The sequence below is a fragment of the Manis pentadactyla genome, chromosome 8, assembly GCF_030020395.1.
Source record: "Manis pentadactyla isolate mManPen7 chromosome 8, mManPen7.hap1, whole genome shotgun sequence".
Classification (NCBI taxonomy): domain Eukaryota; kingdom Metazoa; phylum Chordata; class Mammalia; order Pholidota; family Manidae; genus Manis; species Manis pentadactyla.
In genome coordinates this window covers 11,698,483-11,713,140 of record NC_080026.1, presented here as the reverse complement: position 1 = coordinate 11,713,140, position 14,658 = coordinate 11,698,483, and the positions used below count along the sequence as shown (strand labels likewise).

Below are 14,658 nucleotides of genomic sequence, written 5' to 3'. Positions count from 1 at the left end.
TGGGCTTTCTTGATCTTAAAAAGTAGAATATCTGTCATTGAAACTCTAGCTAAGTCCTATTATACTGGTAGAAATAGTAGCTTTAGAATATAGTAAGAGTCAAGAAATGGTTGATTCCAGCAAAGTATTTAATAATACATATTGTAGTAAAGCACTGATTAAAATTAATTAAAATACTATCTTATTTTTATTTTGACTCTTGGAACAAAGAGGCAAACTTTTTTCCTAGTTATATTTATATTCTTTTTGGACAAATATAAATTGGATGACTTAGGGTTTCCTAGTGAGATAGAAATAATCTTTCTAAAGGGTACTTATCATTTTTATTCTGATAAATTATTTGTGATTATCTATTATGGTCACTTGAATGGGAAGGGAGTTTTTATTTATCAGTCCATGGTAGCAAGTCAAATCCCAGATTAGTAAATTCCTAATTAGACATCTTGTTATTTAAGTCCTTGGAATCATTTCACTGTGCGATGCACACAGTTGCCACTCAAATATATTAAACATTGTAGTTTAAAAAACAGAATGTGTTTTTGTCACAAAATAATACAAGTTTATTATAGAGAATTGTATTGAGAAGGAAAGCAGATAAAAGTTATCTATAATTCTACCTCTGATGAGCATTGTGGAAAATTCTGGTATGTTGCTGAAAATAATTTAATATTCTGCTGATGAAAGGTTTTGAAAATGTGGTGAAATTTTTCTTATTTAAGATAGGCTATCTTAATAAGTTTCAGTCATCCTTGTTTAACCCCTCTTCATTTGTAACTTCCATATTCTTAGTCTGGGGTCCAGTCATGTGTGGGCTTAACTACTTAAAATACTCTAGATCCCATAATCAATTCTAGAAAGTATATGTAATCATTCAACAACCATTATCAACTACTTTGCCTTACAAAAGAGCTCTAATTGATTCTTTTTTTCCCATGGATTAGTGAGAGAATCCCTTCCCTCTCTTTTGTTGAGTCTTTTAAGGCAAAAGGGTATATGCTCTGGCCACTCTCCTTAGATTCATTGTGTTTTCACAGTGCTTTAGTATTTTGATCATTGCTGCTCTCAAAATACTTTATTTCCCTGTTACTTTTGTTGGGGAATCATAGAAAAATATACTTCATGTGTAATAGTGTATGACTTAAGTTTCTCACAATTAAAATATTGAAAGTATCTGCCCAATTCTTATTTATTCAATAATGACTTAAATGTCTAAGTTTAGATTAGAGCATAATTCAATTTCATGATGACAGATCCACTTTAATGTTATCTTACCTGTTTTTAAAGATCCCAGGTACTCAGAGCAGGACATGACTAAAACTTTAACTGTTAACATCATCTTGTTTGAATTATGTCTCCCCTGGGGTCCTGGAAATGTAGTGAATTGCCTCAGAGTGTCAAAATCTATCTGACCTGGTTGGAGTCCACCTCAGACTAGTCTATGTGAGAAGTTAGCATTTCGGGTGAGATTCTTGCAACACTGCCGGCTGTATTTTATACCAGTAGCCAGGTGTGGGCAGTGACTACAGGGTTTGGGAAATCTCTTTTACCGGCCCAGGGATCCAAGGCATTCAGTGCAAAACCTGGACAGCAGCCCGAGTGAGTAGGAGCCATGTGACTGGTGAGTTGGAGTGTGCAATTGCCTCCTGCTTCAGAGCTACCTGATCCGAATACTAAGCAGAGCGAGTGCCGGGCTGAGTGTAAGACACTGAAGACTGCAGAGAAAGGTGCTTATTCCAGAAACGGTACAAAACATGGAGATTAAAGACCAGGGAGCCCAAATGGAGCCGCTGCTGCCTACGGTAAGAGACAACCTGCTGTCATGTAGATTAACGGCATTTGCAGCAAAACCTGACAGGCAAGCGGTCTGCTAGTGAGGTGCTGTGAGTGCACTTTTGGGGTGGTGGATAGCTCCCACGACATATGGACAGGGGTCTCCTCCCATCTCGGGTGACTGAAATGCATAACGCAAAGCACATGATTTCCCCCCCCCCCCAATATGGATGCAGTACCGTGATGAAATGTCTCATGTTTGCTGCTTTTTGAAGAGATGGCTTTCGCAGCAGGGGCAGCTGTGCATCTCTTTCCCTGCCTGTTACTGCTTACCTCTCAGTTTCTCAGGCTGTGCAGTGGTGGCTCAAGCCCCTGTAAAGGAGCCCCCTTTTTATCATAATGGAGCCGTGATAAATGTCCTCTCCACATCTCATCCCCCTGACCGTGATCTGCTGTTCATTGCAGCTCTAAGGATTTAGTCTCTGCAGATACCAGGGGAAAGGAGAACGGGAGGATTGAGCATGTGTGTGTGTGTGTGTGTGTGTGTGTGTGTGTTCCATCAGTCTCTCTCAAAGGGAAATGGGTCATAGTTTACCTACAGAGAAGGTATGCATTTTGTGGAGAGAGGGAGAAAATTCAGATTTGAGTATCTGAAAGGTTCCTGAACTGTCATTTGGAAATAGCCTGTTTATCTCTGGGTCTTAAGCCACCTCCCTGGATCGAATTCTTAGATAAGTAGCTAATTTGCGTGTCCTCTCCACAATCTCTCCAGCTGACTCACAGACTGCAGATCTTCAGGCAACATCTTCTTTCTCAGCCTGGAGCAGCTGCTGTTACTGTGTTGAAAGAAAAAAAGAGAGAAACAACAACAGTATTTTCTTGACGCAACAGAGATACCAAATGCTAGCTTCCAGCCATCTATCATTTGCTCTCACAGCTCCTAACAGCAGAAATCTCCCTGCACCAAGCAGGCAGAGAGGCTGTTCTCAGTCTCTGTTCCTCTGGTTGGTGATCCACCTTGCAGACCAGGACTGGCAGCAGGCTGTCCGTTTCTGAATCCATTCCTAGGCTTTGAGTACACCTTTATATCAGATGATATCTCAGAGGAAGTGGGCAAATTCTGGGTCACTGTGTTCTTAGGGCCTTACCTCTCCTGCTGGGCTCAAAATCTGCAAAAGATGCCCGTTTGCCTTCGGGAATCGGGCTGTGGCTATTGAGCATGCCCAGTTCTCCTCAGGATGCCAGATTTGGGCAGGGAGGGAGCAGGGAGATAGGAATAATGCAAGTGTCACCACTGAGAATGGAGCCTAAATAAAAGGCAGGGGCCGTGTCAGAAAGGGGAAAAAAGGAAAGCATGCCTCTTAGCCTGCTTGTCTGAAAGTAGAGACATTTCTTTGCAGATCAAAGTGGAATTATTTTACAAAAATGAGAGTAAAAGGTTTGTCTTTTTCCCCCCAAACTTGAGTAAATACCTAAGCATGGATTCTGTGGGCACTCAGAATAGAGAGTATCAAGAATGTCAGAGAACTATTGTTACCTGGATGAAAGAGAGGAATTACACATAGGAATCGGCAAATGGAGAGTTAGGGAAGGTTAAAATATAGGGAAAAAGTCTTTTTTAGAGGGGAGGGCATTGGAAGTTGTCCTGGAAAAGCAGGCTGAAGCCGGTTTGATGTGGCATATGAGTTGTCACTTGTAAGGGATAATTAAAGGGTTTAGGACCAAGTGAGTATTAAGTGGAAGAATTTAGGAAGATGACATTACTGGGCTGGATGGGTAATCCATTTGTGGCTTAAAAGAGCAGAGAAAACATTTGTTTGGCTAGAAAAGAAGGTCTACAGTCTCATGGACATTTTTGAAGAGTCAAAAGTTTGCATTTTATGTGGCTAATTGCCAGTACAGAGTAGTTGCCTAGTTTAATGGCAAGAGAAGATCATGTTAGCAGTTCAATGTAAGAAAAATCAGCCTAAGAGGCTAGAAAGGATGCTGAATGATTGGCCTACTTTTATACTTGTATGTATTTTCAACTTCCCCAATTGCTGTTATGGCTTGCTTTGTTTTGTTTGGTTAGTTCTCAACACAATCATGTCAAGCAGATTTTATTATCTTTATTTTAAACACGAGAAACTGAGGCACAGGGAATTTGAATAACATGTCTGAGGTCATATAGCATTGAAGCAAGGATTATAATATAGGTCTTCTAAAACTAGTTCAGAAAAAAAAGCAGTGTTTTTTACATTACATTATTAACCAGGCTTTTAATCAGATCCTAGATGAGTTCTTGTGCTTGGGAGAGAAAAGAAGAAATATCTTTGGGTTCTGTTTTAGAGAATTAATCAGATGACTTTGCAAATAATTATGTGAGAGGCAATGTGACATAGTATGAAGAACACAGTGTGGTAGGTTCCAGCACTGCTATTTATATGCTGCATGATTTTGGGAAAGTGATTAACCTTAGTTTCTTCTACTGAAAATGAGAACGGAATGGTACATATCTTTTGGATTTTATGAAAAGTAAGTGAAACAACCTGTTTGAAATAGCTGGCATTTAGTAATTGCTCAATAGAAGTTAGCTTTATTATCATTATTGATGGAAATATCGTCATTGAGATGAATTCTAAGTTTCAAGTTGTTATGAAAGGTGGCTTGTTAGTACTATATACTAAGAAGGAAAATTATGGAAATGGAACATTTCCAGTGAAAACACCTTACCGTGGTGGTAGAAGGTGGGATATTTAGTTATAACTATGAAAACTTTGTAGTATGATGGGAAAGCCAATTAGAAAGGCATTAGATGCCAAGATTAGCTATGGGACAGAAGCTATCAGAGGTAGGTAGATAGAGAAGTAGAGAATAAAAAAAAAAGAATGGACATGTATGCCAAATGAGTGAATGTATTAATTCTGATTCAAGTGAAAGGGAAGAAAAGATTCTTTTAAAGGTTTACTTTCATTTAGTATATATAAGGTGCATCTTTATGGTATGTGTGGGGAAGATCCTGATGTATTTCCTTTTTCTCTCAGTCCTTTTTTGGGAGCTTTAAAGATAAATTTCTTTTGCTGGACAAGGCATCATTGCATTTTGTAGACCCTAGTTACTCTAAGGGTTAGGACAGTGAATTCTTCTAGGTCCAGATTATGTACAGTCTGGCTTTGATAGAAACTGATTGTTATGTATGTGCTATAGAACAGACATGTTCAGAAGTTTCATTCAGTTATTAAAAGCCTACTATTGGCCAAACATGTTCTTGATGCTGGAGATATTAACACTGAACAAGACAGACAAAAACCCGGTCCATATGGAGCTCCCAATTCTGCTAGTTTGGAGATGGGCTCAAGTTAATTTTTTGAGAGGCTGTTGTTTTTCCTCAAATAATATTTAATCATTGTTTAAACTCTTGGAGATGGGTATATAGGGAAGCTATATGTAGGCATCCATTTGTAAGGATGGAATTAAATCTTTTAAAAGTATGAAGCCAGGAATTTAGGATATTGTATAAGACTTCAAAATTCCTGTTGACATTCAGTATTCTTTCTTTCTTTTTATTGAAATTAGTTGATATACAATCTTATATTGGTTTCAGGTATACAACACAGTGGTTCAACAGTTACCCATATTGTTAAATTCTCACTCCCATTAGTGCAGTAACTACCTGTCAACATAGGAAGATGTTACAGAATCACTGGCTATATTCTCCATCATCTACTGCCATCCCCATGACAAACTTACATTATGATTGAGAACTTCTGTGCCTCTTTATACCCCTCACTCTCCCCACCCATGCACCCCAACCCGTCCTCCATGGTTACCAATAGCCACATATCAGTGTCTATGAGTCTACTACTGTTTTGTTTTATTTTGTTTTTAGATTCCACGTGTAAGTGAAATGATGTGGTATTTGTCTTTCTCTGCCTGGCTTATTTCACTGAGCAAAATACCCTCTAGGTTCATCCATGTTGTTGCAAATGGCAGTATTTCTTTCCTTTTTATGTCTGACTAATATTCCATTGTGTATATGTACCACATCTTCTTTATTCATTCATCTGTTGATGGACACTTAGGTTGTTTCCATATCTTGGTTATTGTAAATAATAGGGCAATAAACATAAGGGTGCATATATCTTTTCCAATCAGAGTCTTTGTTTTCTTCAGCTAAATTCCTAGAAGTACAGTTACTGGGTCATATGGTATTTCTATTTTTAGTGGCTGCACCAGTTTACATTCCCACCAACAGTGTAGAAGGGTTCCCATTTCTCCACATTTTTATCTCTTGTCTTTGGATAGTTGTCATTCTAACCGGTGTGAGGTGATTTCTCATTGTGGTTTTGACTTGCATTTCCCTGCTGATTAACGATGTGGAGCATCTTTGGATGTGCCTGTGGCCATCTGTATTTCTTCTTTGGAGAAATGTCTGTTCGGGTCCTTTGCCCATTTTTTAATTGGATTATTTGTTTTCTGGTGCTGAGAAATATGAACTCTTATGTGTTTTGGATGTTAACCTCTTATTGGATAAATCATCTATGAATATATTCTGCCATGCTGTAGGTTACCTTTTTGTTCTGCTGATGGTGTTCTTTCCATCTAGTAGTACAGAAGACTTTTAGTTTGATGTATCCTACTTGTTCATTTTTAATTTTGTTTCCCTTGCCTGAGGAGCTGCATCCAGGAAAATATTGCTCATACTTACGTTCAAGAGATTTTTTTCCAGCATTTCTTCTAAGAGTTTTATGGTTTCATGTCTTACATTCAGGCCTATAATCCATTTCAAGTTTACTTTTGCTTATATGGAGTTGACATTCAGTATTGAATTTGCTTCTAGGAGTAATCTGACAATCTTTAAATCACCAGGTCATCAAAGAGGCTCTAGGAGAATATTTTTATAATAAATATTTCTATCTCATGTCATTTAATCTTGTGTAGTAGGTAGGTATATAGTGGGTCCACACTGGACATCTTCTAAAATTCTGAAGTCCTAAAAGGAACTTATTTTAAGTTGAACTTACAAAACTGCCTTGGAATCTGGAACTAGGGTAAAGATCACTTCTTAAAGGTAATTTGACAGTATAGGGTAGATAGTACAATTTAGTACCTTTTAAAATGCTAATTCTAGATTTCCAAATTGAAATTTTTTTGATTTCCAATATTGAATTTTGTTATTTGTAGAAAAAAGTTATGCGAAATCTATAGTATGAAATTACAGAAAGGAAGATGGGACTACAATCTCAAAGTAGCAAAAAGAACACACAAATTGGCCAAGTAATATTGGTCTTTCTATTTTATTTGAATTACAGTTTAGATTGTAATATGAATTTAAAGAAAACACACTCACAACACATGGTCATATATAGGAAGCAAAATGCAGTACAAGAAATGAATTCTTATTTCCACTTTCATGACTTGAGTTGTTACTCTACAATGGTGAGTGACTGTAGAAATAAAATATTGGTATAGAATGCTACATTTGGTAATGAGTGGTAGAACTGAAAGCCTACAAGTATTAAGTTTATGATATTGAGGTCAGATGAGAAAGAAATATCTAGGCAAAGGTCTGGAACTAAAAAAGAATCAGAGAGCATGGTTAAAAAAAATCATACTTCCAATGTATGATTTCTTTCTAATCTTGGACCTGTGATTGCTTCAGAAGTCTAAGCTGAGCATAGACAGACTACAGTGAGTTGCAAGACGCTTCAAGTGAACAGAGAAATGTGGCACTCTCAACCCTCCTGTGTGGAGAAACTTCTATTCTTCCCTTCTTATACCTCATAGGATGCATGACACTTGATCATTTGGCTTTTTGTGAGGATACCACTTTCAATTTATGTAATAAATATTAAGTTTTATTTGTTTTTAGATAGAAAAAACATAAATTAATGTTCTAATATGTTCTCCCACTGCAAGAGTTGTCTCAGGTACCCTTTGGGGTGTGCTGCTCTTATTTAGAAAAAAGGAATAACTAGTATATAATGCATCTATTTTATGGAATCAACATATGTTTTGGTCAGAGAAGGACTGTAGAAGTCAATTGGAGACTAGATTTTGGACTAACTCCTTGATTTACAGATGATAAAACTGAACACCAAAGAGATAAGGAGATGTACTTAAGGGCATACTGCTTACACTAGTTAATGGCAGATCTTGGCCTAGAGTCCCAATCTCTTGGTTCCCAGTTTATCATTCTTTTCACTGTTGTTTTGTCACCATTCTAGCATAGGTTAAACAACTGAGTGCCAATTTAAAATGATAATGGTGTTTAGACAATCTTTGTGAGTAATAATAGATACTGTCTCAGGCTCATGCAAAGCACAAAAATCTCTAGTCCTAATGATAATCCTGAAAGGTTGCTCATGTTATCCATACTTATCTATAAGAAACTGAGGCTGAGAGGGTTGGATAAATTACCCAGGTTCATGTGGCTAATAAGTACTGAGCTAGGCTTTGAAGATATCACATCTAATTAAAAAGTGACTTGGCTCTTTTTAATTAAAGCCAATTAAAAAATAAAAAGGAATCTCATTATGTAATGGGCTTTTACATCTACTTCTTCAAAAATGAAAGTGCTATGATACAAGGTACTATAAAATGTAAAGCATTGCAGACCACATATTGCATGTTTCCATTTATATGAAATGTTCAGAATAGGCAAATCCTTAGAGACTAAAGTAGATTAGTGGTTGCCAGGGCCTGGGATATACAGGAGAAATTGGGAGTGACTGTTAATATTTAAGAGGTTCTTTTTGTAGTGATGGAAATATTTTGGAATTAGATAGTGGTGATGGTTGCATAACATTGCAAATATACTAAAAACCACTGAATTGTCAGACTACAAAATGGTGAATTTTATTTTAAAAATTACAAAAAAGGAATGTTGTTATTTAATCATAATCACTAACAGGGAGAAAGTCAAGGATCTAAACAATGCTTTTATCAGTCACATTTATATAAATCAAGAAAAGGACACATAAAATGTTCATGAAAATTAAAAATAACTTCACACACACACACACACACACACACACACACACACACACACACACACACACACCAGGTAGTCGCTACCACAAAATTTATTCTTTTTGTGAAAATAAAGCTGAGATTGTTCAAGGTTTCAGAAAATTCTTTGTAGGTCTAGAGGTCTTTTGGAATACATGTTCAAAGCTGAGTTAAGAGAGTACATGGCATATACTATGTATAAGAGAGGAAGAGAACTATTTAAACTGTATCAAACTGTTATTTCTTCTCTAAATCATCTTTCTGAATTTTCTCTTGATGTACTTTAAACATTAACATAAGGAACATCAAAGTGACTAAATTTTGGAGGAGTTATTTAAAAAAAACCTCATTTTATGTTACCAGCATTTTTTAAGGCCATTGTTAGTCTAATCTCCTAAAGTAATGTTATATACTGTATAGTGAGTTAAACTCCTAAGAAAACATGTTACTAATAATTTTATAGTGATTTTTATAGTATGTTTCTTCCAATATTTTATGATGCTTAAGGATTTTTTTACATATCATAATGTATGTATGGATAATATACACATACATATAAAATTTACATATCATAAAATTGTCCATTGTAAGTGTGCAATTCAGTGATTCTCAGTAATTTTGCAACCATCACTACAATCCATTTTAGAGCAATTCATTGCCCCAAAAAGTCATCTTTTAATTTGTAGTTTAAACACCTACTTCTGGCCCCAGAAAACAATTGATCTACTTTTTGTTGGTTTGCTTTTTGTCTCTATAAATTTGCCTTTTCTGGATATTTCATCTAAATGGAATTATACAATAGGCAGTCTTTTGCATCTGGCTTCTTTCACTTAAGTGAAATAATTTTGAATTCCATCCATGTTATAGTGTGTTTCAGAAGTTCTTTTTTATTTCTGGAAAGTAGTACATTGTATATATGTCAGTCTTTTTGCTTATTGACAGTTTATGGTCATTTACATAGTTTCTAACTTTTAGGTATTATAAATAACGCTGCTATAAATTTTCATGTGTGTATCTCCATGGGGACATATATTTATATTTCTCTTGGGTAGAGTCCTGTGAGTGAAATTGCTGGATCATACAGTAAGTTTATATTTAATGTTTAAAGAAATTAAAGAACTCTTTCAATGAGATCATGCATTTTTATATGTACCAGTTGCACCAGTAATATAAGGGTTTTGGTTTTTCCACATTTTTACCAACACTTGGTATTGTCTGTCTTTTTAAATAGCTATTCTAATAAGTGTGAAGAGATAATGCTGTTGTGATTTTGATTTGCACTTTCATAACTAATTGTCTTAGTCCATCTGGGTTGCTATAACAAAGCACCATAGACTGAGCAGTCTATTAACAACAGAAATTTACTTTGCAGTTCTGGAGGCTAGGAAGTCCAAAATCAAGGAGCAACAGATTTTGGTATCAGAAGAGAGCCTATTCCTGCTTCTTAGGTGGCTGAATGTCAGGTGTATTTTGACATGACAGAGGAGCACAGGAACTCTCTGGCACCTCTTTTATAAGGGTACTAATACCTTATAAAAATACCTAATCACCTCCCAAAAGCTCTACCTTCTAATATCATCACAGTGGGTATTAGATTTGGACATGTGAATTAGGGGAGAACACATTCAGTCTTTAACTCTAATGATATCGAACATCTTTTCATGTGCTTATAGCCATTTGTATATCTTCTTTGATGAAATATCTATTAAAACCTTTTGCCCATATTTCTAATCAGCTGTTTGTTGTCTTCTTGACTTGTAAGGTTTTAAAATATATTTTGGATGCATCTTCCTTGTGAGAAATATGATTAGCAAATGTTTTCTTACCATCTGGCCTGTCTTTCAACTTCCTTAATGGTGACTTTTGAAATACAAAAGTTTTTAATTTTGATGAAATGCAATTTATCAAGTTTTTTTTTGTTGATTGTGTTTTGGTGTTGAATCTAAGAACCCTGCCTAGACAAACATCGCAGATTTTTTCCTAGTAGTTTTATAGTTTCATCTCTTACATGTAGATCAGTGATCCATTTGGAGTTAATTTTTGTGTGTGGTGTGAGGTAAAAGTCTAAGCTCTTTGTTTTTGCATATAGGTATCCAGTTGCCTTAGCAGTATTTGTTGAAAAAGTCATCTTTCTCCATTGAATTTTCTTGGCAGCTTTGTTGAAATTAAATTCACTATAAATATATTTTTTCTGGACTCTGAACTCTGTTGATCTATCCTTATCCTAATAATCACACTGTGTGATTACTGAAGCTTTTATAGTAAATTCGGTATCAGGTAGTGGAAGTCCTTCAACCTTGTTCTTTTTAAAAAATTGTTTTGGCTAATCTAGGTCCTTTGCATTTCCATATAAATTTTAGGATCCACTTGTTGATTTCTACAACAATCCTGCAAGGGTTTTGATAGAGTTTGCTTTGACTTACAGATCCTTTGAGGGAGAATGGCCATCTACAGAATATTGAGTCTTCCAAAACATATATGTAGACCGCCTTTCCATTTATTTAGATCTTTAATTCCTTGTGGCAATGTCATGTAGTTTTATTTGTTTTACTGAGGGCTTCTATGCACTATATCAAGGAGGACACAAAAATTCCTCAAGTGCAATCTGTATAGAAGTTCCTATATTAAGCTTAGGCCAATTTCAAATAGTTCAGAACTCCAGTTGTTTTTTTCAGAGGCTGAAAATGGAGATTAATCTACAGATTCAGTGGGATAGAGTGACAAGTAGTGAAGGACTGTATAGTTTTGATTAGTGACAAAGTCCTTATATCAGTCTCACCAAGACTTGCTCATTCAATGTGAAAATTATGCTCTAAGGACATAATAAGTAAGTTAAAAAATTATTTTTCCCATTGCATTGAATGTATTATGTTGCTGGAGTACCTCCAAAATTTATTAGTACCTCTGCTATTTTCTTGTTTATTCTGAAAAACCAAAATTTTTAGAGAAGGCTATTGCTTCCTAATGGCTATTTTTTTCTTTTTGACTATTGAGGTTTTGATATCAAAGATGATGACCTAGTCAAATTCCAGAAAGCAAGTGCCATTCAAAGTAGGTATGTAACAGCTACCGGATAACTCTGCTTATGAAGCACATTTCATTACTGTTAGACTCATACTGCTTCTTTCATAAATACAGTGATGATTTTCTGTTGATATTTAAGCAGCTCTGGAATAAAACTATCTAAACTCTTCCGATTTGCTCAGAAACAAGAATATGGTTAAAAAATGGGAAAAAAATGCAGATAACAAGACATAGACCTAATGTATAATACAATTTGTTATTTCAGTGTATACCATGTACTTTGTGTTTTACTAATAAATGACTTTATAATACAAATGCCATAAATATTTATCATATAAATGTCATATAATGCCATTTATAATATAAATGTCATAAAAATCTGATATATAAATTTATAAAGCACTCCTTATAGATACAAAAACCTAGTATTTTTCTCTCTTAAGCAAAGAAATTATTGAAAAGCTTAAATTCAAGGACCACATGCATCAGAATCATCAGAAGGGCTCATAAAAAATGCAAGTTCTGCCCCTACTTAAGCTTATAGGCTTAGAATATCAAGGGGGTGGTGTCAGTAAAGTGATTTAAAGAACTCCCTATGTGATTCTTAGTACATTAAAATACATGAATTTTACCTCCAAAATCAACAAAATAAAAATGTTACAGTGTATCTTTGAATTATTTTAGCTATGAAAATGTTAGGAGACCAAATTTTGAAATAAAATCAAGAGGGCTATTATTTTATAGATCATAATGGATTAGAAAATTCAGTGCTTACTGACTATTTCACTCATTTAGTACTTGCTGCATATCACATATCACTTTGTGATTTATATCTGTATATAAAACTATTTTTATTACATATAAATGCAGATACATATAACTTCTTTCCTCAACTAGAATGCTAGATTCTTAAAAGCAGACTTTATTTCTCATAATTTTGTGCTGCTTTCACAGGGCCAAGTGCATGGAGGTCCTTCTTAAACATACCATGGGTGATATATTAGGTAGCAATACTCTCAGACATCAGCTGTCGAGAGGTTGAACTTTGGAGTCAGACAGTTCTAACTGTTCCTATTAGTAGGTATGGCAACTTGGGCAAGGTATGTAGCTGTTCAAAGTCTACCTTTTCTTACCTATAAAATAGGACTGATAACAATACTGCTATCTACCTCACAAGTTTGTGAGGGTCAATGAGTTATGTGTGTATTATATATACAATTATGTACACACACATTTATATATATATATATGTTATATATATATATATATATAAATTATAGTTTGACTCAATAATAGCTATCATTGTTTTTATTACTATTGGTGTAGTATTTTTCCTTTTGACTGGAAATAATTACACCAAAGATTTTTATACCCAATATGCATAATCCATTTAATCATTGATTCAATAATGCCTTTATTCAGTAACTTGATTTATTCATTTGGCAGTAATAAGATATATGCCAACAATATAATCTGGTGAGTATAATAAAATACATTTTTCCTAATTATAAATTAATACTTATTTTTAGAGTAGCTTTGAAAGCACAGAAAAGTAAATATAAAAGAAAACATTCATTTTGTTATTTTTTAGCTTTTTATTTTGAGCTAACTGTGCACTTACAGAATAATTGTGTAGTACGAAGAGTTCTAACAGACCTTTCATCTTCCTTGCCATAATGTTAACATCTTACGTAACCATAGTTAACGAAAATCTAAGAAATTAACAGTATATAATTTTATATGTAATCCTATTAATTTAATATAATTTACAGATTTAATATATAATTCTATTAATTAAACAATAGTATTTATTAGGATAACAACAGTTTTTCCACTAACAGCCTTTTGCATTCCAAAATTCCATTTTGTATGTAGATACCATGTCTCTTTAATCATCTCCTATTTGTGAGCATTCAGTCTTCCCTGTCTTTCATTACCTTGATACTCTTGAACTGTACAGGTCGATTTTTTGTAGATCATCTCTCAGTTTGTGTTTGTCTGAGGTGCTCATAATTAGATTGAGGTTATGCAGTTTTTTGTGAAGAATACCACTGAAGTGATGTTCCTCTCAGTGCATCACATTAGTGGACAGACAGTGTATTTCTGTGGATGTTAATTTGATTTTGGTGGTGTCTGCTGGGTTTTCCACTGTAAAGTTTAAAATTTCTCTTGTAGTAACGATTATCTTGGGGGAGATACTTTGAGACTATGCAAATGTCCTTTTTCTCCTCAACATTTTGCCTACTAAGTTTAGAATTCACCAGTAGATATTTCCTGCTTATTACCTATCTATTATTGTGGTGTTTGCGTGATGATGATTTTCTATCTCTTTCTTTCTGCCTTCAGAGATTAGAATTTTTCTGTAGGAAAGAACAGTCACTTCTCCATCTATTTGTTTACTCAATTGCTTATTTCAGTGTGCCTCCATGATATTTATCTTGTCCTATGGGCCATACCCTCAGTATTTCTTTTGTTGCTCAGATGATTTCATCTGTGGACGTGAGGTGCCCCTTCACCCGGCTCTCATGCTTTCAACATGCTCCCATTCTTAGCACTTTCTTAGTATCTGGATTTTCCAGTGTCACCTTGTATTTTCCCTGCCTCAGCCCAATAATTAACCGGTTCTTCAAGGAGCTACCAGGCTAATTTTTGAGGTTATTTACAAATACTGCCAAAATTTTTTTGGAAAGATTGTATAACCAGTTTTCACTATCCCTAGACACTTCAGTAATATTTTCAAAACGTTGGCAATTGACCTGGTTAACAGTTTACTAACACTTCCTTTTGTATTTTGTTCACAGCATTTCTCTATGAAGTAATTTAAAAAAATCACATTCACTAGAAACATTATAAATATGAAATGCTGCCTGAAAC

At 34.9% G+C, this 14,658-nt stretch overlaps 1 protein-coding gene across 1 annotated transcript in view; it reads left to right on the top strand.

Moving 5' to 3' along the window:
* The first annotated feature begins 1,441 nt into the window (after positions 1 to 1,441).
* Positions 1,442 to 14,658, top strand: part of SLC4A10 (solute carrier family 4 member 10) — a 268,072-nt gene continuing 254,855 nt past the window's right edge. Inside the window, exon 1 of the mRNA XM_036884247.2 lies at positions 1,442 to 1,799. Within this exon, the coding sequence (XP_036740142.1) occupies positions 1,752 to 1,799 (48 nt within the window). The 5' untranslated portion in view covers positions 1,442 to 1,751. The remainder of the gene's footprint in view (positions 1,800 to 14,658) is intronic.